Source organism: Hylobates moloch, unplaced genomic scaffold (genome assembly GCF_009828535.3).
Source record: "Hylobates moloch isolate HMO894 unplaced genomic scaffold, HMol_V3 SCAFFOLD_32, whole genome shotgun sequence".
Lineage (NCBI taxonomy): Eukaryota > Metazoa > Chordata > Mammalia > Primates > Hylobatidae > Hylobates > Hylobates moloch.
Window position 1 is genome coordinate 2,271,384 of NW_026652307.1, and position 26,795 is coordinate 2,298,178.

At 45.6% G+C, this 26,795-nt stretch overlaps 1 protein-coding gene across 1 annotated transcript in view; it reads right to left on the bottom strand.

The window, feature by feature from the left end:
* LOC116463275 (zinc finger protein 831-like) overlaps positions 1–26,795 on the bottom strand; it is a 104,041-nt gene that overhangs the window by 19,468 nt on the left and 57,778 nt on the right. Inside the window, exon 4 of the mRNA XM_032146310.2 lies at positions 22,760–22,911. Coding sequence (XP_032002201.1) covers positions 22,760–22,911 — 152 coding nt within the window. The remainder of the gene's footprint in view (positions 1–22,759; positions 22,912–26,795) is intronic.

Consider the following 26,795-nt stretch of genomic DNA (forward strand, 5'->3'; position numbering starts at 1 on the left):
CATGGGACCTTGGTCACACACCCATCAAGATGGCCTTAGATATTGTTCTAAACTCTAGTTTGGAAGATGTTTATTGCTTCAGCTGGTCTTGTGACTCTCCTTGGCCAGCAGAATGCAACAGAGGTGATGCCATGCCAGTTCCCAATCTAGGTCTCAAGAGCCTTGCACTGCTAGGTGTTTAGCCAAAAGAAGGGAAATCGTTATACCAAAGAGATAGTTGCACTCCCATGTTTACTGCCACGCTATTCACAACAGCCAAGATGTGGAATCAACCTAAGAGCCCATACCTGGATGAATGGATAAAGAAAATGTGGTATGTATACACAATGGAGTATTATTCAGCCATAAAAAGGAATACAATTCTATCATTTGCAGCCACATGGATAGAACTGGAGGTCATTATGTTAAGTGAAATAAGTCAGGCACAGAAAGAAAAACATCACATGTTCTCACCCACATGAGACTAAAGAAGTAGATCTCACAGAGGTAGAGAGTAGAACGGTGGTTAACAGGGGCTGGGAAGGGAAGGAGAGGGGCAGATAAAGAAAAACTGGTGAAGGTGTACAAAAACATAGTCAGAAAAAATAAAATCTAGTATTTGATAGTACAGTAATAAAATTCGAATTATATGACAATTTACTGCATATTTCAAAATAGCTAGAAGATTTATAATGTTCCCAACACAAAGAAAAGATAAACATGTGAGGTGATGGAAATCCCAATTTCCCTGACTTGGTCATTACACATTGTATGCAGGTATCAAAATATCACATGGACTGCAAAAAATGTACAACTAACATATATCACTTTTTAAAGAGCCCTTTGTGTTCCTGTGCTCACTCGCTTGCCCTCTCTCTCTCCTCCCTCTCTGTCACCATGCCCAGCCTTCATGGGAGGATGGAAGACATAAAGTTCTTTCACCCCCATTGGCTGGTCTAGGATGGCCTCACTAGGCCTAGGATGTTCCCATTGGCTGGTCTTCTACACCCACTGGCTGGTCTAGAATGGCCTCACTCACAAGCATGGAAGTTGGTTGGCAGCATGGAAGTTGGTTGGCAGCATGGAAGTTGGCTGGCTGTCAGCAGCCAGCCAACTTCCATGTCTGTGAGTGAGGCCATCCTAGACCAGCCAATTTCCCATCAACCTGCCAGCATTTCCCCCAGCTGGCTCCACAGATGAATGAGCAAACCCAGCAAGATCAGCCGAGCCTGGCTCAAACCAGCACAATACCTAGCTGACTCAGAGATCCATGAGCAGTAATAAACACATGTTGTCATGAGACACTGAGTTTTAGGGTGGTTTGCTACACAACAATATCTAACTTACATAACAGGTAAACATACATTTGATAGAAAGTAGATACCGCTGTGTTACAAATATACCTATGGTACCTTTGATATATAACATGCATATGTTATATATTTATGATGATTAATATACATATTTTTATTAAAATATTTTCTGAATATTTATTTGCAATTATCACTATAACCTATGTGGTTGAAATGCAAAGCCCAGCATTTCCTAACAAGGGTCTGGAGTCAGACTTCCTAGATTCATAGCTCTTGCTTTTCCTGTAACCTCCAGTAAAGTCACTTAACTTCTCTGTGCATGTTTTCTCATCTTTAAAATGACTATCATTATGGCGCTTATTTTTTTTTCAGAAAGAGAAAAAAAATGGGCCCATAATAGTGACTGATCCATCAGAAACATAAACCCCACTGAGGTGTTTATGATGGTGTTGGCTAAGATTATTCCTACTACCATTCTTATTACATAATATAAGACAATGGAAACCAATTATAATATGGATGAGGAATCAATATAACTGAAGTTTGAGGGTATTCAAAACAATGAAAGTTAAAACGAATGATTGTTTAAAATAATGCATGGGAAGATAGAGTTGCTCCCAAATATCCCTGTATGACTGGATCCTCCAATTAGATACTAGGTCTTTTTCTACTTCAGTTTGTATTAAAATAAAGAAGACATTTCTCCATATCCAGCCAAATGTTATTTTACTTTCCAAATGTTACATCTGAGTCAAGCAAGTGGAGCTGGTCCCATTTCAACCCCTCTAATGAGATCTCAGAGCACCTATGACACTAAGAAGCAGGTATGTCTCAGCGTAAGAGATTTTTCCTCCAAAATTTATCTCAGAAAATAGTTACCTTAAAAATCAAATTCATACAAAGGCTCCCATTTTACAGAGAACTCTCTCAATTACTTCATTTTGAATTACAAAATACTGTTTGGGAAGATACATTAGCCTGAAATGACGCCATTCAGTGCTGGTCTGGGTCACTTACAGACATCATCTCAGAAAATTGGTTTAGAAAAAGGTGACGGAAGGGGAACTTTTAACACGAATTTAGTCATTATTCTTGAGCATTTGGGATACAATTATAAGCGAGCACTGGATGCCATTGTAAACAAATCTCTTAAAGGCTGATTTAAAAGTAAAAGAGAACATGCTTATTTGCTGGAAATTGCAAATAGGCACCTACGGGAGAAAGGAAAGTGACTGCCCTAATGTCAGGTGAATGGGTGCTTATGGCTGTGGATAGATCTCTATTATGGCATTGTACTTGGATTCTAAAAGGACTAAATCTCAAAGAGCTGGGATGAAAGTGAAATGCTACGCTCTGAAAACTCTATTAGATGACTCAAACAAGTGGCTCTGGTGATGACAAAGACATTATCAAAGATGCGTGCTACAAGTTCAGCTAGAATTGCTTTGCAAAATGTGAGCAGAAAACATAATGTCCCTAAACTAAGACTTTATGTAATGCATGATTTAAAGGGACAGAGGCAACTAGATTAATAAACTACAGTAGAAATTTGCCTTTTTCTTCTACATCTTTATATATTATAAAGTTTTCAGTCTTTGTGTTGAGAAAATAGGTGATAGCCTTATATAGGGCATGAATGAGAAAGAGCCACATTTCATGATTTACATATAACTTGGGCTCTTGCGAAAGTGCTTTATTAAGAGGGTACTCCCAAGAAAAATGTGGAGGGAATAAGAGAAGCAGGGAAGGGTGAGACAAAGATGGGAATGGGTGGAGGCCTGGCCTGGTGGAGAGGGGTTCTAGACAGGACACCAACAGCATCCACTACCAACATCACTTGTAGCACAAAACATGGAGAAGGCAGCTTGCTGGCCGAGCAACTCACTGAGCACCTCTACCCATTAGGAAGCAGATCAGGTTGTGATCGACATCTGTGCTGTGTGTTCAGCAGCCATGCTCCACCTCAGTTCTCCTTTAGGGAACATTCTTCCTCAATGTAAGCTGGGTGACTTATGACCACTCCTTTTCATCTCTTGGAGTGAGCATATTCCACCTACCTGGCCAAGTAGAAGGTTCGGGGCCAGGCATAAGACCCACACTGATGCTGGGATTTTGAACAGAAAGTAGGTAGGATATAAGCCAGGGCCATGGGGCCACCAAGTGCCTAGGGATGAAGGCAAGCCAGAGAAACGTCTACTCTGATTTGAAGAGGGATCAACAGAGCCCTGATGACATTGTTTACAACCCTGGATCCAGCTGGAGCTACCCTGGGCCCTTTCATCCCATGAGCAAACAAGTTCCCTTTTGTGCTTAAACCTTTTTGAGCTGGGTTTTAGTCTCTTTCTACCAAGAATGGTAACCCATACCAAAACATTCTCCTAACTCTTACAGACATTGCACGATTTCCCTGATGCCCCAGAGAATGAGATGGGTGAACTCCATGGAGGCCTTCCGGCCCCCACCACCCTCCTAAGCATAACAAAGGTGGACTAAAGTTTACCTCATGTCATCTAATGACAGACTTAAAATTCAGAGTTTGATTGTCTGCTCCTGTCCCCTGGAAAACCATCTAATGTGTCTGCATATGAGCCACAAATCATGACACTGATGAAAGAAGCCAGTCTTTTCTATAAAGAGGCATTTCCAACAGACGTTGATTAATCTGGTTTCTCATCCTTCTAAGCAAAATAATAGAGAAATCATCATTTTCTGCCTTATCAAACTACACAGATGACTGCTTGGTGACTCCACAAATTTACTGAGTGGTGAAACTGGAAGCAAAGAAGAAATATCTCCTGCATCCTCAGAAGCACTGAAAGACTTGAGCTGTCAGGACCAAAGCAAGCCTTGCTAAACCAGCCGTGGAAAATCCAAGGCGAGACTGGGAAAGGTAAACACAAAACCTAACAAAATAAAAAAGAACAACTTCTTCTTCAAGGAGACTTCCAGAGTAAACCACGTTAAGTGGGTTTTCTTAGCTTTAATATAGAGTTACTTAAAATTGACCAAAAAATGTTCCCCATTTCTTAAGTTAAAAAAAAAATACATGCGTTGAACCTATCATGGAATATTACTTAAATGAATCCAGATTAATTGAAATTAAACACAATGGAACACAACAGATATAGACTAATGAAAAGACTAATAAAGAGCTTTTCCCCCACCAGTTAAAAGCATGCAGTATTCTACTCTAAAGAATGAAAAAGGAAAAAAAAAATCACAAAATTTAAAAACCCTACAAATCCAGGAAGCAATTTTTAAAAATATTGTTTTCATATTAAAACATACAAAACGAATTACTTTTCAACCATTAATGTATGGACTTTTAAAATCCAATAACATATTTAATTTGTTTGGACAAAGATGAAGGAGAATGCATGTCTTTGGTTCTCAGTGTTCTCTCTGGGCTGCCCTTTTGGAATCACCGTAGCAAATAATTCCTGTTTTTGTTTTCTCTATTAGATTGAACGACCATTAAACCTTCTCTGTTAAACTGTAAAGCCTCAACATTTTAAGAAACAATCGAAAGTCAGAGAAATGTGCTTGATTTGCCCCTCAAGAAACAATGTCTAACGCCTAGTAGTTGCCCAGCAAACAGCTACTGAATGCATGGATGCTTGAAGGAGTGAAGCTACCAGGGCTGGATGATGTGCAAAGAACAGTCAGATTCGTCAAGGCAATGGGGCAATTGGAGTATATTAGATGATCAGGGCATCAGGGTAAGCCATCAGGAGGGAACAAAAGAAGGCTGGGATGGGACGAGGCAGAAGAGGTGCCCCCCACCCAGTGCTCTCCTGCCCTAGGGTGCAGGAGAGTGTTGGCCTCCTGGAAAACATGAGAAGTCAGCTTGGAACAGGATGCTACCAAACCACGGATGAGAAGCCCATGGGCACCTCAAAGCACCCAGTTGGCGAGGTACCTGGGCTGCTGAGAAGCCGGGCCTGCAGAGCACACACTTGTTGGGAGGGGAAGCAGGTCTCCATGAACAAGAGGAAGTCCCCCCACCCGCCACGCACCGTCACATTTCCAAGGTGGCTTCTGAAGGCCTCCTGGTGCGAGGGTACTCAAAGTGGGTGCCCTCCTATATTCTCCCAGGGGGAACGGAAAAGAAGGACATGTTTCCCCGTAATCCATCCACCCCCAAAAGAGTGCTGGCCACACTGGTTTCAGTGTTTGGCTCAAGTGGCCTGGATGTGGGGGTGGTGGATGACAGGCAGAGATGACTCCTTCCTTCCTCCCTCCTGCCCCATGGCCTCCTAGCAGCCTTTGAAGTAAAGGTCTCAAACTAGCTGACTATTCCGGCCCAGATGGGGTGTGTGTGCAAGTGCACGTCCATGCGTGTGTGTATGTGTGTTTAAATTAGCACCCTGTAAAAACTGAGCGATTTTACTTAATGTAAAATCTGGGTTCTGCCTTCCCCGTAGAGCTAGATGAATACCAGCCAGCTGGCCTTCTCACCACCCAACAGCCAAGGCTATATGATTCAAAGCACTCTTTCAAATTCTAGATATATTTTGTGTAGTGTTACTATCACCCTCATTTTACAGACGGGGAAACCGAGGCAGAGAAGAGCTGAGACACGTCCCTAGGATGACATGACTACAGGTGGTGAAACTCGGCCGCGAGCCTGAGTGCTTTCCTCCGAGGCCCGTTCCCGCAGCCGCTGGAGCACCGCTGCCTCTGCTGGGAGGCTGCTGCCGGCTCGCTCCTCCTGCATCTCTCTGTTAAAACGTTTGCTTATTAATATTTTTCCATGTGCTTTTAAAAAACATGGCTAGTTCTGAAAGAGAACCAGTGTGTCTGCAAGCTGGAGAGGAAGGAACCATCGTACACCCTTGGCAAGCGAAGGGTCCGGGAGTCCTGGTCACCGTGCAGCGATTGGGAGCCTGCATTTTGCGGCAGAATCCTGCATTCTGCTTTACATCCCTGCGGACAGAGAGCACCCAATAGAGCCCTCGGCACCCCGTTTTGTCCTTTTTCTTCTTTCACTCCCATCTCTCACCCTGGTCCTGGGAAACTGAAATAATGTACCCCCTCCAACCTCCTCCAAGGCCCCCTTCCTGCCTCCTCCTGTTCTCAGCTGGGGCTCCTGCCTCCCCTCTTTGTGAACATTCTTACTCCTGCATTTCTGGGTGGCGTTGATGTGAGGGCAGTGAAACATCATCCACAGGCTGGGGTCGTCTGGTGCGGGGGCCGTGACGACAGTCGCTTGTTCAGCTGGGGGTCCCAGCCGATTTCCAGAAGCCAAGGAACTAGGATCAAAACCCTGCTCTCCCTTCCTTCGGCTTCAGCCTGCTCCCTTGGTTCTACCACGGAAACCCCTACGAACATAAAATAAATTTGTGCCGCCAGGTCCCTGGTGTTCAGAGCAGGTGCCCCTCCCTGATTGCACGGGTCTGGGGTCCTCCCGCCTCCCTCCCAGACCGACCCCAGGCCGTGCTGCGCCGCGGAGCGAGGAGGGAGCCGGGCGTTGGCGGTGCCCGCGATGGGCGCTAGGGGGCCCCCACGGAGCTTGGAAGGCGGCTTTGCTGCAAACCCCAGCCCTCTGCGCTTTTTTCCGGGTAATAAATTCACAAGGCTTGTTTTTTAACCCCCACCAGAGGTTAAAATCGTTTCATAAAAAGTTTTGGTAAATTCATGGGTAACTTTTGAGGTTATGTGAGGTTGTTGTCAAAAAAAAAAAAAAGAGAGAGAAAAACAGAGCCTTTTTTCTCTGCTCCTGCAAGATTGAGGCTCGGCGCCGGCGGGGGCGGAGGGGGCCCGGGCTTTGTGTTCTTCCAGAAGCATCCACGTGGCTAGGCGGCTCTCCAGGCCCCCGGGCGCCCACCCACCGGGGTAGGGGGGTCTCGGGAGTGCCCAGCCAGGGGTCCGCACCCACCCCGCCGCCCGCCCGGGCGCCCTACAGCCTTCTCGAGGCTTCGCTGAGCTCGACCCCCAGCCCAGCCCAGCCCGTGGGGCGGGTAGGGTTCGGGGCTCTGCGTTGATCGCTTCCTGCCATACCCGTGGGAATGAAGCAAAGTTACAGCCCCTGAGTAGGGGTTAAAAAGAACTTTATCAGATTGATAAGCCGGGAGACAGGAGGAGGCAGAAAGAAAACAGTGCAGTTAAGGGAGGGGGCGTCGCACATTAACTATGATTCAGACTCCAATGCACTGAGTTCGTTTTTCAATCTGCCTTTAGCTAGGGGAAAAAAAAATAAGGAAATTATGGAAAATTGAGAAATAAACATCTCTGAGAGTGCTTTGCACCCGGGGGTGCTTAATGAACACTTAATAATTTCAAACGCTAGTACTTAGAAAAATGGCTTTTGTCCGTTCCCGGCACGCCAGGTGCCTCCTAGCAAAACCGGAAAGCTGAAAATGACTGAAAATGATCGCTAATGTCTATGTGGAGGGTGGTACAAAAATCACTTTTTCATGTCCTTTGGAAGTTAAGGAAATAAGCAAGCCAAAATTTTAAGAGTTTTAGCAAGGGAAAAACCTTGGAACTGAGCTTGCATTTCTTTTCCTCAACGTATGAACTTGGGCAAGACTCCTAATTAGGACAGGGCTGGCCACACATCACCTCCTGACCCCACGGGGCCATACTGAAAATTAGATGAGGAAAAACATTTGGAGGAAACTCTCAAAATGCTACTGCAGGAAGCAATGGTTGTTTTTGGAGCAGATTCCCCATGCTCCCTGCCAGCAGCCAGCAGTAGGGTGAGGGCCAGTGTGAACCATTTACCTAGAGGACGATGGGGTCCCTACCAGAGCACAGTATTGCCAGGAAGGCCTCTGGGACGAGTTGGAGCTTGGAGGATTATTCCAGTTTCGTCATTTTCTCAACCTTGAGGGCAAGTCTCACCCCGGCAGGAAGAGCACCATAGGCATGCATGTAGCACAAACTCAAGGGCCCAGAATGTACTCCCGAATCCCCACGAGCTCCCTGCTGGGGGAAGTATGGACCTGCACCGTTCACTGACTCCCTCCTTTGGCTTGAAGACGTCTTGTCCAGACCTGGGGTGAAAATTCAGTGCATGCTCACCCCTGCCACCTCCCAGCCATGATAACCGCACACTGTAAAGTCCTTTGTAGTTCACACAGCACTTTCACAGTCACTGTCTCATGTAACTTGAGCCTCTCCTCAATCTCAAGGGCAAATGAGTCAGGTATTCCTAGACAGCCTTCATGGGGTTCTTAGGCACCAGATTAAATGAATTATGGACTCAGAAACTCCAGCCCCGTTCTACAGATGAGGACCTGAGACAATGAGAAGGAACAAATCTTGCCCAAAGAACTAGTAAAAGTCAAGACTCAAACCAATTCCTATAAATCCAGAAAGCAAAATTATTTATCCTGTACCAGCCTTGGCCTCAAAGGAGGCTGCCAAAGAGAAAGGGAAACATTAGGCTTTCCAAGGTTAATGGAGTAAGATGGTTGAGGAGACTTTGGAGTGTCTGGCATCAGGAGGAGCAGATTCTTCTTTAGAAATAACAATAAAAACAGAATTGTGTTCTCAAACTCTAGCTAGATGTTGAGACCTAACCTCTTTCTCTCTGATTAAAAGGGAGGTTAGGAAGGGGTTTAGGCAAGTGTTAAAAATGGAATCAAAACAAGACTTTCTCCATGGCATGATCAAGAGGCTTGAGAGGGAACTGAGAAAAGAATCGCCTTCCCATTATGAGTCAGTGTCACTGAAGGTTTCTCTCTGTAGCCCCTAAAGTTACTTCTCCCCTAGGTTCCACTCACACCTTAGTTAGAATTAATCCTACAGGCTCATCTGCCTCCAAAACCAAAAGGGCCTGGCCCCTTGTGAAGACCAGGCAGCAGGTGGGTGTCGGGGAAACAGACCGCGCAAGGTGCGCCTGGTGCCTCCGTGATTTTGTTGAGGGTGAGTCTTGCCCTTTGTGTCCCATTTGAAGCCTGTTGAATTCCATCCCTGAGATCCTCATTTTTCTTTCTGCCTCATCCGCTGATTCTATTTGGCTACTGGTTCTAGCACGTTGCATAGGAAAATTCCAGAACAAAACTCAGGATTCATTTGTGGCCCTCTGCAGAGAAGGGGGTCTTCCAACTCAAATATGAGAACGGTTTTCAGAAAGTCTTTCAGAAGCAGAACCGTCCCCATTTCAGGTATGGGATTAAAGGTATGAGAGTTTCTCTCCCTCCCTCTCTTCTCTCTCTCCCTCAACTTTTAACATAAACACATATTTATCTTTAAAATGCCCATATTTCAACCTTCTCCTTCAATGACTATATCGTCCTACCCACCCACCTCCCCACTGAACCCATCATTAGTGCACTACCTATTGTTGCCTTCCCACCTTCTGTTGGCACAGACATCAGAATTCTAATCATGGCACTCCGTTTCTACAGGAATCTATTAGTGATTGCTAAGGGAAACACTTAGCATTTTAGATAAATAAGTACATAGTAGTTCAGTGCTCTATTCCCAGCAGTTTAGAGTATATGGCAAAAATTCTTTATGATCGAGGGATGAAAGAAGGCATGATAAAGAGTGACAGCCTTCAGTTCTCCCACATGCCCTGCTGACACTCCTTTCTGCAGTGGGGGGCCGAATGGAGAGGCCTTTGGGGTGAGTGTCGGAAGCGTGCCCCACCCCCTGCTATGCTCCTGTTTATGCTAGCACACTCTCCCCTCTCCGCTCCAGCAGGCCTTGTCAGGATCCCTCATTTGGAAGCTTAATCATATCAGCGAGCTCACCGCACTGCATTTGTAATGACTTGTTTACCAGTCTATGCCGGCTCCCCTTGCCACACTGGGCTCTCCCTAAGGACAGGGGCCATGTCATGTTCTTGTTTGCCTCTCTTCCTGCTCCCACACATTGCCTGGCACAGAACAGGCCCCAGTGATTGCTTGGGACCCTCAGGCCACGTGACTCTCATCTGTCTCACAAAGGTGTCTTGGTCCACCAACCGGTTCCTAAGCTCCTTGAGGTGAGGGCTCAAGCCATCTTCTGTTCCTCTCCTCTCGTGGGGCTTCAAAAGACACTCAGTGGCTCACAAATGCATACGTAATTGCATTAAGCCATGAGTAAGATGGTTTCCCCATGTCTGCATGGAGGAAGAGGGGACATCTGCTGTGATTACTTGCCTGACCTCCTCTTCTTTAGGGGGAACCATCTCTCGTTTATTCTTTTTATTGTGTATTTTTTATTTTGAGACACAGTCCCACTCTGTCACCCAGGCTGGAGTGCAATAGCGCGATCTCGGCTCACTGCAACCTCCGCCTCCTGGGTTCAAGCAATTTTCCTACCTCAGCCTCCCAAGTAGCTGGGACTACAGGTGCATGCCACCACACCCGGCTAATTTTTATATTTTTAGTAGCGAGGGGGTTTCACCATGTTGCCCAGGCTGGTCTCGAACTCGTGACCTCAGGTGATCTGCCCTCCTCGGCCTCCTCTTAGTGGCTGTAGCAGAGATGGCCCCAACCCAACCCTCAGTACAAGGACAGGTGCAGGACCCATACCTGGCCGCTCAACATCCCCAGTGACGGGGCCAAGGACAGCCACATGACCAAACCAGGCCAGTTAGATTGAGTTTGGGGACTCAGTTATTAAAAAAAAAAAAAAAACGGTCACGCTAACGCAAGCACGGAAAAGCTGGGCAGGACTAGAGCTGCCCAGAGATGGAGAGAGACGAACACGCCCACCTACAGAGCCTCTGAACCCAGCTGAGCTTGAAGCAATTCTCTCTGTTCCGTGAGATAATGAATTGGGTTCTGTTTGTTTGTCTAGGCCAATTTGAATCAAGCCTCTTTTCCTTACACCCCGAAGAGTCCCTCCTAATACAGGCATGCAGAGTTTAAAGTTCTGCCTGCAGCAGCAACATTTCAAAATAAGATAACCAGGGAATCTGTTTGGGAATAATAAAAGCTTGAAAAAAGAAACACTGCTCTCATATTGGGAGCCCCAGCTTTGTGAACCTTCTCATTTTATCCCGGGAGTCTGGACTGTGGCCCCAAATCCCACCCTAACCCAGGAAGGGCTGAGAAATTCATCTCTCTGGCTTCTGTTTATAATGAGGAATGACGACTCTGCTCAGCCTCTGCCTAAAGCCTCGCATATTACTATTTGCTCTCTCAGGCTCCTGGGAGGCCAGGGCTTCTCTGAGCTTTCTGGGAGGTAGCTGAGTAACACTGGGGCTTGGCAGCCTGCAGATCAACTCATCTCTTTTGCAAATTGCTAACTGGGTCTAATGAATTCGCTGGGCACAGAGGAAGGCCTTGGTGTCCTTTGCAGTGAGAGTCCCCCCAGAGCAGGCTGATCCATCGTGCCTCTGCTGAGGAACAATCTATTAATATTTGGTGAGAACATCAAATTGTGCCCAGTGGACATAACGTCTGGTCAAGAGAAACTTACTTCCCTGTGATTTAAAAAAAAAAAAAAAAAAAAAAAAAAAAACAAGTCTTATTGTCCCTCCATGTTCTTTTTTCTACTAGAGAAAGCCAGCCTTCCACGGACAGAATGGATAACAGACCCCTAGTGAGAAGCAAGGAGGGCTGGAAAGGCCCTGCTGTCCACAGGCATAGAAGGTAGCATCTTTCACTCATCCAAGGGGAAAAGAAGAAAAAGTTTTATAAGCTGGAGGAAAAGAGAGGTATTTAATATGCTACTGGTAGGAGTATAAACTGGGAAGCAATTTGAAAATGGCTATTAAAAATGTGCAACACAACACTCAAAGACCCAGCAATTTCTCTTCTTGGTTATTCCCTAGAGCAAACCCTGCCTGGGCTAAGGAGATATAAACAGTATGTCCAAGGAGCATCATGGAAGCGTGAAACACTGGTGATGACCAAACTCTTCCTTAATAGGAGAATGGCTTCATAAATAAGAGTATTCCCACCCAAAGGGACTCTGTCCCTGCTCAGGAAGTTGAGACAGATCTACATGTTTTCACAGTGTGGAACCACAAAACGTTTTTGAGTAAAAACAGCAAGTTGTGCAATGAGATGTGCAGTGTGCTGCTGCTGTGTTACACACACACACACACACACACACACACACACACACACACGGAGAGAGAGATGAAGATCTGTCAGATGCACTCCAGACTCCAAACTGTCATTTTACCTGAGGATAGTATTGGGATGGGGTAGTGGTGAAACTGAACCTCAGCCTTATCTATTGCATTTTAATGTGTTAAGATAAGTATTCATGATTACACATGTAATTAAAAACTAATAATTTAACTTTTTTGCCCCTCTAGGTGGAGCATCACTTTTGCCAAGTTTTTTTTTTTTTTTTAAGAAGAAAGGTGCCCGGCCTATCAGTGGTCTCCTAATCAGTACCTCATACCCACTCTATTTACCCCAATTCTTGCTCCACTCTGTCTAGGGTGATCTTTAGAAAACCTAAATGGGATTATCTGCACCTTGCCCTTCACCCTTCAGTGGCTCCCTGTTGTTCTCAGGAAAAAAAATTCAGGCCCCGACTGAGGCCTGAGAAGTCCTGCAGGTGATGCCCTGTCCTGTGAGCCTCCACTGCGCCTGCACCCGTCCCCCACGCACCCTGGCACACTGTCCATCTATCATGCGTGCCATCCTGTGAGCCTCCACTGCGCCTGCGCCTGTCCCCCATGCACCCTGGCACACTAGCCATCTCTCTATCATGCATTCCATCCTGTGAGCCTCCACTGTACCTGCGCCCATCCCCCCACGCACCCTGGCACACTGGCCATCTCTCTATCATGTGTGTACCACCTCCTCCTGCCACAGGCAGCATGGCCACCATGGGCTCCCAATCAGTGTCCCAGAATCTTAGAAATGCAGGGTTTCCGGGAGCCAGAGGTTGCAGTGAGCCAAGATCACGCCACTGCACTCCAGCCTGGGCGACAGAGTGAAACTCCATCTCACTCAATCAATCAGTAAGAAATGCAGGAGTGTGATGTTCCCCTTCCTGTGTCCATGAGTTCTCATCGTTCAATTCCCACCTATGAGTGAGAACATGCGGTGTTTGGTTTTTTTGTCCTTGCGATAGTTTACTGAGAATGATGTTTTCCAGTTTCATCCATGTCCCTACAAAGGACATGAACTCATCATTTTTTATGGCTGCATAGTATTCCATGGCGTATATGTGCCACATTTTCTTAATCCAGTCTATCGTTGTTGGACATTTGGGTTGGTTCCAACTCTTTGCTATTGTGAATAGTGCCACAATAAATATACGTGTGCATGTGTCTTTATAGCAGCATGATTTATAGTCCTTTGGCAGCAAAACTCCATGGCACACATTTACCTATGTAACAAATCTGCACATCCTGCACAGGTACCCCAGAAATTAAAATAAAAGTTTTTAAAACACACACACACACACACACACACACACACACACACACACACACATACACACACACAAAAGAAAAGAAATGCAGGGATTCAGGCTGCCTCCGAAACTCTTGGCGAGTGCCTCTCACCCTAGCCCAATGAAGCAGAGAAGGGAAGGCTCTTCCAGGAGGGTCTTTGCAGAATGTTGCCCATGGCCTCTGCAGTCAATTCTGCTGAATTGGTTCAGTGGTTTAAATCCATACAGGTCAAGGCCTTACAAAAATTGAGGAAATTCTAGATGAGATAATGCAAGCCAATGAGGATCCTACTGACAGAAAAAAAGGGGGTATGGCCCTCCAAGAGAGGGGCCCAGCGAAGGGTGAGGGAGTTGGTGGTTATTTTAGGTGATTGATAAGCAAAAAGTTAAATAAAACTGAACTGCACAATGATGAAGCTGTTCTCTCTTCTATTCTCTTTTAATCTTCTGATTAAGGAAAGAAGAAAGTCTCGACGAGGTGCTAATGCATCTTGAATGCCTCCCTAACACTTCCAAATCTCTTTTTAGCAAAAGGGGTATTCCTAGGGCTCATGGACTTCAGCTCACAACAGATTCTGGCTAGAACTTATTTACCAAAGACATTGTAGTGTTAATATTTTTGCAGTGTTCCCTTAATGGCACATAATATTAACTTTTCATTTTCAGTATCGATAAACAGCTTCTCTTTGAAATAATTGGACTTAAGTTTTTTTGTAAGTGCACCTAGGGGAAAAAATAAGTAAAGAATCACATAGGTGACATGTAGATGCAACAAAAGTTCTGAAGGTGGCACCTAGATGATTTCAATTTAGGAATCAGTGCTGATCCCCAGATCAATCATCTGGGTGCCTCTGGGCAAGTCACTGGACAACTCTCTAAGCCTCAGTTTCTCCATCTGCCAAAAGAGGATAAAAGTCACTCATCACAAGTGTGTCCAAGGGGATAAATGTGTATGAGCTTCCTAAATTGAAAGTGCCTCCTGAGTTGAGTTATTGAGAGTTTTCTAAAATCTCCATTGGAAATATAGCCCTGAACCTTGCTGTGTTTACTGTTATAAACCATGCCAGCTGCAGGAAATTGCAAAACCATAAACTCAATGTAGTTCTTATCGTTCAATAAAACATCTCCCTCAATCAATATGACTTCAGATGTGTCATCTGGGCACAGGGCCACGCTCAGCTCCTCTTCACTGTTCCAATTTTAGTCTGTGTACCAGGAGAAGCGGCACAACTTCCAATGTGCCCAGCAAAAGCCCAAATAATTAACCTCAACCACATCAATGTTCTCCATTCAGTTCCGCAAAATGTGTTTCTAAGGAAATATATAAGAGCACTCTTTATACCACGGAATGTTTTAATGTACCCAAGCATTCGAGTAAATAGAACAGGTCTCAGTTAATGGAACTTTTAGCACAGAGGTTTTCAATAATAATAATTTTTTACAAAGCTGATATGTCATCGGCTAGAAAGAGATGTGCACATAAATATAAAAACAGGGAAAATCTATTTATGAGATTATTTTTTGCAGCACAAGGGTCAATGACTGTCATATTAGGAGAATGACAATAAGGCTGTATGTTGATGGGCATTAGGATCACAGAGAACAGGATGTCCCAGTTGAAATACAAACAAAATCAATGATGTTGACTTCATCCCCCTACCTCCCCACATTCTGAACGATAATCATTTCAGATCAGTGACCTCATCAGAAATTGTGTAACCACAACAACAGAGAATCTTCGGCAGCTTTTGCTTAGGTGGTGTCACCCTTCGTATGGATGTGTAATTTTCAATTGCTTTCTCTAATGGAAAACTGACACAAGGGCATGTGAGCACATGTGCAGACACACACACACATACATGCGAAGCTTGTCTTCCTAAGTGAGACTCTAACTGGGAAAATAGTGGGAAGAGCATTTTCAAGACGTGATTTGCTGTGAATTTCTCCTTGGGCTAGAAGGGATCGTCTTTGACTGAGTGGCACCAGCTAACTCAAGATGACATGGAGTAGCCGTCCAGTGGAAAACTGCCCCCAAGCTCCTATGCTAGAGTAAGAAAGGCGTTCCAAGTGAGAAATGAAACGGCAGCACAGTTCCATCACACATGCATTTAACCTACACCCTAACTGTTGAAGCTCACCCTTCCCTGACCCAAGAAGACACAACTCCACTATCTTGCTTAATCCTCACCACAACAACTCAATCCATTAAGATGTCACAGCAGTTTTAGAGGCTTAATGCTAAAACCAAATGGCACACACCACGCAGTGAAGCAGGGACACATAGGAATTTCTCTCACCTCTCTTCAGTGGGAGGATTTGCTGTTTATCTTCAAAGCTGCCTGCATGGAAGGATGGCCTTTTTTCTTTCCTTCTTTCATCTCAGCAGTCCTCAAACATATTGTGCATGAGAATTTCTGTTCAGAGTTGTATACACAAATTGTACCCTTATGATAGATTTGCAGGATTCTCAAAGATAATTTTGACAATAGGGATTGTGCCTTGGGGGCCAGCTTTGGAAACAAACCTCACCACCCTTTACAACATGGCCCCACTGTAGTGTGGGAGAGGACGTCAGGTTAAAAGGCATGGAAAGGACATTCACAGTTCAGTTACTACTTTTTACCTCCCCAGAGCTTCCATCCATAAAACGGAGGTGACATAAGATGACCCCTAAGGTTGAAAATGATTCCATAGAGTTGAATTTTGTGGTTACTCCACTGCCATCCCACTGGTAACCCACTGGATTTTTCCATTATTGACACAACCCACAATCAGAAACCAAGACTCCAAGTGGCATGCTTGCTCTTGTTCATGCTCAAAGAAGATTTGGGGGCTGGTCTTTGCTCGTGCTTTCACCTGAAACTAAGCTTCAGGAACCTCAAGGTAAAGAAACTTATGTTTGTTAAATTGTTCATTCAACAAACATTTATTGAGGACCTGCTACAGTGCTAGGCCCCTGGATGCAAACACGGAGGAGATGACCTAGCAGCTTGGTAAACATGGTCTTCTTTAGTTGAGATCATTGCTACAGGGGAAAGGCCACCTAAAATGACTTCATTCACAATTCATTCGCAATACCACAATTTCACAGTGAATAGTATTAAGGACTTTGAGAATTTATCTGGAAAAACGACAAAACCAAAAGTTGTGAAAATAAGCTAATATGCCCACAACGATAAAATAAAAATAAACCTCCATTTTGGAGGTTATAATGGCAAACTATGAGCTAATTGTTAAACATCAACAAAACTTAGTCAAGTATTGATGAGGACATACATTTTTACATAAAATTGTAGGGTAGATCAATGGACTATTTACCTTGCATTTACTTTAATTGCTAGGTCATCAGGAAGGACTCCCACCCCCCAAAATGATATTATAGAGCTTTATCAATTTTTCCAAAGACTTCTCTTAAGCCTCTGATATTCAAGCCACTCTCCTAGAGTTATCATCTTTGTCACTTTTCTCTTGTTCATTTGTCACCTAGTCTGATTCTGCCAATGGGTGTGAATCAGCAGGCTGCCAATGGTCTTTTCTATCAATTTCACAAAATGCAACATCTTGAGCACAATTTGCAATTTCACTTAGCAATCAATTTACATGATATTGCGAAAATTAATCTGAAGGGCATGGATGGTTGTGATGGTAGGCAGGGAGAGAGAGAACTGAATGGGGTCTAAATTTACCAGCAGTCAGTCTATTAGGGAAAGTTCTCATGTTCCCACCTAACCAGCCAACCTTATGACTGCAGTGTTCCATAAAGAACGTCTGGATTATAAGGTAGATGCCTGTTTTCCCTGGCACATCAATGACTTGATATCTAAGAACTTTCTTACCAATCCCTTCAATGAGACAACCCTAGTCTATGAGATTAAATGCACCCCTCAGCCCTGATCCTAAAGCGAATGTGATGAGGAAGAATGTTCTTTAAAATAGCAAAGCTTCTGTCCATTCTTAGTCACACTCAGCCTGGGGTGCCTGGGAAATACACCTTAGTTGATATTTAAAAAGAAATTTCAAGTTTCCTGCATTCACTAGCTAGAAACTTGGATGGAATGGACTACTGGATTTAGGATTAGGGAAAAAAGACTCAGTTGTCCGGGGAGTCTCACAGACTCCAATCAATGTACAATCTTACACAGTAGGTCTTTATCCTTCATAACTCCTCTGGCCTCCTGCTTACAGATGACTTCACTGCCAAGCCATCTGTTAATTCAAATGATTAGAACCATGCATTTGGAATAGTTTAGGAGAGAGGGAAATTAAACTTCTTTTTTAAAAATATTTTTTAAAAAATCTCTCTCCATCATCCTCCTAAGTTATTGACAGGAAATGTCTCCAAAAAATAAGGAAGACAAAATTATCAGTTATCACATTTTATTTCAGTCCCTGGACGCAAGTATTCATGACTTCTTATTTCTGAATGTTTTACTGATTCTAGCTGGCCTATAAGGATTAGGATCTAAAGTTTTTCTCTGCCTTTAAATTGAGAAATCCCACCGATCCCCACCTACACAAAGGTCATTCTCAATTTCTTTGTTGGATTCTACCAAGTTTCCCCAAGTGACAGCCCCTTGGGTCACCCAAAACAGATTACCCCATCATTGTCCCGCCATGGAAAACAGGTCATCTCTCCTCAGAAAGAAAAAAACACAGGCACACTCACAAGCACACACACACACACACACACACACGCAAGGTCAGCTCCCTCACCGAGGACCCAGCTCTGATCTCTCCATCCAGGACGTGCCAGGTCAAAGGAGACTCGAGAAAGTTGTTTGTAAGCGGTGGACCGCCAGGCTCAGCTCTGGGTTCCTTTGAAGTGACAGTGCTTTGTCTTCAAACACCCAGTGCCCTCAGAGTGCCTGTCACTCTACAGTGAAATATTGGTATTGGCAAGTGCTGGTAATAAAACCCCTGTGCCCCTTTGATTTCCAGTGGTATTTATTTTAAAGCATTCTTCCACCCTCCAACTCCATGGTGTCCATCATGATCTGTCAACTCCAGCTTGCTGGTTTGCCCTACTAGCCTTCCCGGTTCCCTCCCTGACACTTCAATAAGGAGGAAGCAGTGATTGATATTCTCTGGGCTAGGGCTTCTGCCACGTCCTGCAGCTCACAGCTGCCCTGCAGTGGACATCCTCCATGTCCCTCCTAATTGCTGGAGAGGAGGGCCTTTTAAAATGGGAGCCAGGGACCTAGGCCCCTGTTTCAACTTGATGCTCAAATAACAAACGTGAAAGCACAGACATTTGTCACCATTCCAGGCTGTTGCTGGGGCCTTATTACCTATGTAAGGGGATGGGGTGGTGGAGCTGTGTTCCCAGCAGGAATCTGAGCTGTGGAAAGCCATTTGTTTCTTAGATCTATATTCAGGTTTTGTTTCTGAATTTTTTTTCTCCCTGGATTTGGTTTTATTCACCATTCATTGGTGCCCCTAGTTTGCTCTTGGGATTTAGGTGTGAAGAAAGAAATGAAATGCTGATGTTGAAACAGGATGTTTATGGAAGTGGGAATTCCCCCACATGGAGGGAGCTCAGGATCTCTGGGGCTCCTCCATTAGTCCATGGGGTGAGTGTGCAGGACCCTTCCCTGAGGTTGAAGGGAAGAAGGGGTGAAAGGGCTTTTCATTCTGGGCTCTCTGCTCACACCGAGGCCCCCAGGGTCACCATGAGCATGCAGGATAAGCTGCAGATGAGGCAGGGGTGCCAACTTCCATGGAACACGTTGGGAACTGTGTCCCCTGTGGAGTAGGAGAGAGGAGCAGGTGTCCCTGCTGCAGCTGACACAGCCTTATGCTCAGGGCCAGCGTGTGAGCTGGACAAGTCAGGCCACAGCCGGATTTCAGCTCCAACAAACACGATCCACATACGTGGCGGCCCCGCGGAGCCCCATCCCACCGGCCCCTGGGCTTTCTTCCTGAAGGGAAGCCACTGGGCCCCATAGCTATCAGCATCAAGGCTTACCCGTGGTCACTTGGACAACTGTTCCCCCAAGTGTGGAGCATGTCCTGCTGGCAGCGGCTGGGGCAATTCTGTTTTAATTGTATTAGGTTTATAATAGAACTTTCCTGCAAAAATGGTTTACAAACAATGAGAGCCCAGATGATGTGCATTCTTGTGCACTGAGTGTCCATGTGTGTCCCTGCCTTTTTTGTTTACAAACACATTTTAAGGTCACTTCTGTTGGTTCACAGATAGGATGGTTGAATAGTGGCCCTGAGGTCCTAGTCCATGGAACCTGTGGATGGGTATGACCTGATTTAGAAAAAGGGTCTCAGAAGCAGTAATCAAATTAAGGATCTTGAAATGAGATAAGCCCACATTTAGTGAGGCTCCTAAATCCAATGACAAGTGTCCTTATAAGAGAAAGACAGAAGAAGATATGACCCACAGTGACACAGGGAGAAGTCCACATGAAGATGCAGGCAGAGGCCACAAGATGTAGGTGAGGCCACAAATCAAGGAAATAGCTGGAGGCCCCAGAAGCCAAAAGAGGCCAGGAAGGATCATCCCCTACAAAGTCCAGAGGGAGCATCAGCCTCTTGGCCTCCAAAACTGGGAGAGAATCCAGTTTTACTGTTCAAAGCCACCACGTTTGTGGCAATTTCCTACAACAACCCTAGGAAACTGATATAGGTGACACCCAAGTGGAGACACTGTCATCAATGGCTGTCCCACATCTTCTGGGGGCCCAGCATGTGCCTAGCCCACCTACACTCTATCTGACCTCCCCATGTTCCCTCTTCTTGACCCTGAGCCTTTATCCACTCAAACCCCCGTCCAGAAAGCCTCTGTCTGTTCTCCCTACATCCAGATTTCCAAAAGAACCCCCATCTTTCCAGAAAGAGCCTCCTTTCTGTGTTCCTCTCCTAACACTAATGAGATGACCTCGTTCTCTGCTGAACAACAAGAAAACACTCATTACCCACATGCACACTCATGGGCACTCAGCATGTGCTAACTGTCATGCACGTGTGTTTATAATGCTGAGCATATGATGATACTTGGTCATCTGTGCTGGAGTCTGCAAGGCATTGCTGCACCTTGAATCTCACACTGACAGACCATCGACATCCTAGACAGACACGAGATGTCCCAGGGGAAGCAAACAGATCTGCCAATGTTGTTCCCGGTGGCATCTGAGCTAAGGGGTGGACAGTGGGTCAGTCTGTCTGTCTTTGTCCTGTATCACATTTATTGAGAGCAGGGGTCACCTTAGTTCCCCTCCCTGCCACAGTGCCGAGTCCAATGCCTGGGGAGCTAAGCAGGGAGGCTGATGGGGAGTTCCAGGAGCAGCTCCATTTGGCTGTCCTTAAGGTGCTGGGAAGAGAGCTGGTGGTAAGCTCCTCCACAGGGGCAACTGGCAGAGCTCTGGCTGATTTTGTTGGGTTCCACCAATGACCATCAGAACCTCCTAGGTAGCGGGGGCTACCAGCTCTCTGCCAGTGTTTCAGCAGGGGTTCCATCCAAGCTCTACCCTATAAAGGAAAATTCGAGAACTGGAGCTGATGGGGGCAAAAGTAAGGGAAGAGTCCATGGGAACAGGGAACGGGGAGTCACCCAGCAAGTACCATGACCCCCGAGGCTCACTTCGTACTTGGAGTTCCCATGCCTCTGGAAGTCACCGCCACACACACAATTCTGTGCACAATTCCCAGGTGCCCTGAGTTGGCACTTCAGAGGGTGCTGGGCTGGACCTGGATTTCCAGCTGTGGGTTATGCATTGGAAAACTCTTAAGGAGAGAGGAGGGGCATCCACAGGGCACCTGGAGAGCACAGAGGTGACATCGATGGCACCTGTGGCTGTCACAGGAAGGCCCAATGAGAAAGCAGAGAGTTGCATGGTCCCCTGGCCTTTGCATGGGGGAGAACACCCTCTTGTCCTGGTGGTACAGACCAGCATTTAGCCCTGAGATGCCCTCCATGGGGCATGGCAGCATCAAGCACAGCCCAATGGGCAATTTCACTGGATACAGAGGAGGGAGATGGAGGTGAGGTTGAGAGCCACAGATGAGGAAGAGACCTCAGAGCCAGTTCCCTGATGGAATTTCCACCTACCCACCCCCCTGCATCCCAGCCTCTCCCACATGGGGCTTGACCCTTGACCTTCCTTAACAAAAACAACCTTTCTTCTTCAACAACTGGCCCCAACTGTAAGATGAATTCTTGCCTGGATTTAAATTCTCTCGGGGAAACAAGACTAGTCCATGTCCTTGCCTACCCTGGAAGGCTTTGGGGGTTGGGGAGCAGAGGTGTGGGGAGAGCACTCAAGTGCCATCTGCCTGTAGGGGGCGCTGGAGCTACACAAAGGTGGAGGCGGAGTTGCCCCAGCAAAGGATCCCCCAGGGCCAAAGACCTCAGGCATGAGACAGAGCCCAGGGTTAGCCCTTGAGCCAAACAGACAACAATGAACCACAGAAGGATGGTAATTCAGGCACTGCTGGCCAGATGGGACCCTGCAGCCTTTCCCACAGGGTATTCATTTTCCCCGATCAACAATCAAGCAAGGCTAAGGCTGAGCTCCTTAATGCTGGGGAAAGGGGAGAAAGGGAGAGGAAATTGAGGTCCAGAGAAGTTGAACCATTTGCCGATTGCAGCTTAAAATAGCCATTTTTCCAGGAAGCAGCCCCACTTAGTTCGCCCTTTATTTATTTCCAAGCATGGTGAAGAGTGTGCCTCTTACCGCTTCACATGTAAGCAATGTACCCGGCAGCGTCACATAACTACCCATCTTTCTACTTCACATGGGCTCTCAAGCCCATCCACAGACCCACTTTAGCTTTACAACGACCCTGCAGAGAGAACTGAGTGAGCTTTCTTTTTAGAGATAGTCAAAGTAGAGGCACCAAGAGCTGTGATTCATGTTCTCCTGGGTCCCAGAGGGAACCTGCACCTGGTTCAGAGCTTGGCACAGGTGGCCAGTACTCAAGGATATTGGTGACTTCTCAATATTGAATTCTCCGTCTTCTACCGCATGCCCTCCCCACTAGTTTAGGGTCACTTTGATTCTCTCATAGACGTCATGCCTCTTTACTCTCCCTTTTGAGCCTGACCCCTGCGGCACTTGGAGCTGACTGCTACCCATCCCAAATCCCCAGTGTCTATGCCTTGGGCAGGTGCCTTCAAGTGCCCCGTCTGGCTGCACCTCCAAAGACAGCATTACCTGCTATTTCTGAAGAGGTCTGCCCAGGGGTCCTGAATGGCTTCAGTCCCTCGAGTGGGGGAGGGTGACGGCTTCTTCTTCGCACCCAGGTTGGTATGCGAAGTCTACTGGCTCTCAGCTGAACACAGCTCTGCAAGAAACTTCCTTTGTACCTGTAGAAGAGAGAAGCACGCTTGCAGTAACCAGCCTGGAGAGCACGTGCCTGGAAAAATCTGGGAAGTCCCTGCAGGGTGCCCAGGAGAACACGGGGCTCAACCTCTAACTAGCTGGTCAGCTTTGAGCAACTCCCGATCCCTCCATACCTCATCCCCCACCTCCCCCAGATAATGCGCCTAGCTTCAGAGGTTGTTGTAGGAACTAAATGAGGTGGTCACAAAATGCTTCCCAGGATGCTTAGTCATAGCAAGGGCTTAGTCAAGGATAGTTGCTGCAATTAGGTTTTAAGCTACGTGGTCTTGACTACTTGCTTCACAGACTGTCCAACAGTTTATTCTTCAATGATGGAAACGTTCTGTAATCTGCATTGACAAATACAGTAGCCGTTAGGCCCATGTAGCTATCGTGCATTTGAAATGTAGTTAGTGTGTCTGAGAAACTGAGTCTTAAATTGTATTTCACTTTAATGAATTTAAATAGCCACGTGTGGCTAGTGACCACCGTACTGGACAGCATTCTTCGTAGACCTTCCATCTGGAGGAGCCCTACCGGATTATCTGATTTATTTGTCTTCAAATAAGTTTTCTTCAAATAAAATGCATTTGTCTTCAAAACAAAGTATTCATATCTCAGAGGGAAGGCATGATGACAGTAGAGAAAGAAAAACACTAGAGCTTCTATTTACATTTATTTTCATCTAGTCTTTCTTATTTGTGACCCCCATATTGGACAACATTCTTCATAGACATTCCATCTGGAGGAGCCTTACCAGATCATCTGATTTATTTGTCTTCAAAACGAAGTATTCACATCTCAGAGGGAAGGCATGATGACAGTAGAGAAAGAAAAACACTAGAGCTTCTATTTACATTTATTTTCATCTAGTCTTTCTTATTTCTATTGTTTCATGTCCTTTCTTGTTTCTATTGTTTCATGTCATAGAGTAGAATATATGTATATTTGTAAATGAACAAATACACATTTAATAGAGTACAGGCTATAAATTATTTCACTAATAGGAATGTGCAACCACAAACAGGCCATCAACCTAGTATAGCACCCCCATTATACAGGCGAAAGAATGACACAAAGAGCCAGGCCTGCAATATGCCTTAAGCTCTTTTAGAAGATCTTTGCACTGCTTCTAACTGCCTAGTCAAGCCACAAGTAATCCCTTCCCTCTACAAGCCTCAGTTTACAATATTTCTACTCCACAGTGCCCCTCAGAACCGGCTATTTTCCTTTCTCATTTATCTGAGCTACCGCCAAGATCCAGCCACAGTCCCCTAATCACCAGGGCTGCTCACAGAATTTTAAATAAGATCTGCAGAATGCAGTATCCTCTTGGGCGCTGGTTTTTCCTGGCAGCAACAATGAGAAAGTGACATTTTGTTCATCTTTTCTGGCCTCTGTGTTTGGGAGAAGCTCCCCTCAACTGGGCATGATTGCCTCCCCTGCCTGGGGCAGGAGCTGTCATTCCCGGCGGGGGAGGTTAGTTTGGCGGGGGGAGGCAGTGGTGGTTGGTTTGTTCTTTGAAGCAGTTGTCAAGAACACAGGTTCCTGAAAGAGCTATCTGAGCCAGGGTGGGGAGCGACAAACCCCTGAACCAAACCCTGCAGGGCCTGGGTGGAGAGAGATTTCAAAGTGCAGAGACAAAGGGAGGCAGGAAGGGGTGGCACGTGGAGAGAATTCTTCTACCTGCTGCTGGGTCACCTTTGCACAAGTCAGTGGGTGGCTGCCACACACTTGCAGGTGTTAAGAACGGCACAGTTTGAACGGCAGGGAGGTTTTACTTTCAGAAAATTAGCAAGCCGGGTTCTTTCTACTCAAGCAAAATAACAAGGAGAGAGCTAGGAAAGGCCCAGCCTCTGAATTCGCAGTTCATTAAGGTGGAATTTCAAACTTTTCGCCTTCAAGAAGAGCCCAAGTGGACCTTGGCAATGTCTTCAAAGGACTGTTTAGTTTAGTCATGGGCAGGGTACGTTTCTCTCTCTCCTGGTTCTCCCAAAACGTTCTGTGTGCAGCCCCTCCTGGAGAAGCAGCATCCTCACTTAGGAAGCTTTTGCAAGCTCATCTCCATCACCAGCCATGCAAGTCCCCTCAAGGTGTGGCCAGTGCTGTTGGGGCCCCATCCAGGACACTTTCGTCAGGCCGCACCTCCGCACCCGGCTGTGAGGGTGACACGCTCCTCATCCCCTTGCCACCTTTGTCAGGCTCTCTCAGGGAGGGACAGTAGACCCAAGGAGCGGGTCTTGCAGTTGTACACAGCCCACTGCACACACATTCCTTTCTGGGGTGAAACTATGAGATCTGACATGCTATTTCCCTCACTTTCCTCTCTTGACCCCACAGAGAAGAACAAAGCAAAGAGAAGTGCAGTGGAGGTGTGGTTGGCAGAGCCTCTGTATCCTGCTAAGCAGGACCTGGGAGTGCTGTCAAAGCTCTGGGGCTGTGGCCAACGTGACAAAGAGTCTCAGCCACGTGTGGTGCGGGCCACATGCAGCAGAGGCCATGTGGACTCAGGGCCACATCTGTAGGTCTTTGTCTTTACCTCACTGCAGAAATTGTGCTCTCATTACTGAGAGTGCTATCTCATTGAATAAGTAAATTGTGTGATGACTAAAGTGAATAGACACATGGCTTAGACAGATAAACATCCGCTCCATGAGGAAAAGCACTATCTACTAATAGAATTGCATTCTCAAAGCCCAGGATGTTTTTCTTCTCCACTCTCCCCTTCAATGACTAATGTATATTTTAGGGTTTTATAGAGTGCCCTTCTCCCATACAACCTGCAGTCTTCTCCTCGCTCATTTCCATTCACTTGGGGCTTCACAATTCATTGTTCCATTTGTTGGAAGCTTCCTAGGAACAAGTCTCTGAATGTTTCATGCTTCATACAGCACAGTACACAGTTATAAATTAATCAATAAAATCTAATTCCATGGTCCTGCGCTTGCTTTGGGCAAGGCAGGGAGGTATCTTGTGAGCGCTCCGGATCTCTATGCCTCTAGTGAATGTCAGGGCAATTAGGCTTCTGAAGATGAACTTTCTGCGTTTTTCCATTTCCACTCTGAAAGTGGATCCTGCATTTTCTAATCTCTCTCCTTTAACTCATGTAGTTTTGTTAATGAAAACAACCATTTTCATTACAGTGTGGTATTTGTAGTTGGCAAAAAACATAGAGATGAATGAAAGCAGAAAGAAAGGCCCTGAAAAAAACTTCAAGTATAAACAGGAAGCCAAAATTTAACATGTAAGGGGGCAAAAGTGGATTAATGCAGGGGTCTGCTTGATTTTTTATGCAAAGGTCCAGCTAATAAATATTTTAGACTTTGTATGCCACAGACAATCTGTGCCATGTATTCTTCTTCTGTTTTTATATGGATAAGCTTTAAAAAAAATAAAAACCAAGCCAGGCATGGTGGTGCATGCCTGTACTCCCAGCTACTCCAGAAGCTGAGGCAGGAAGACCACTGAGGCCAGCAGTGTGAGGCTGTGGTGTGCTATGATCACACCTGTGAATAGCCACTGCCCTGCAGCTTGGGCAACATAGTGAGACCCTGTCGATCAAATATATATAAGTATAAATAATACATTGCTCATGGTTAAAATAAGTTAAAAACCATATTTAATCCATGGTCCATAGTTGTCTTTATAAACACAAATAAAAATAAATCCTTCTATACATATGAATTCATATAAGAAGAAAACATAAGAGAACATATCTGCATATTTTTGAAAGTAGGAAATTGAGAGTAAAGAAAGATTTCTTAGATACACCAAAAAGTAATAACCGTAAAGGAAAAGACAGCCCCATCTGACTACATCAAAATTTATAAATTTTTAATGAAAAAACCATATTATCAAGATTAAAAAA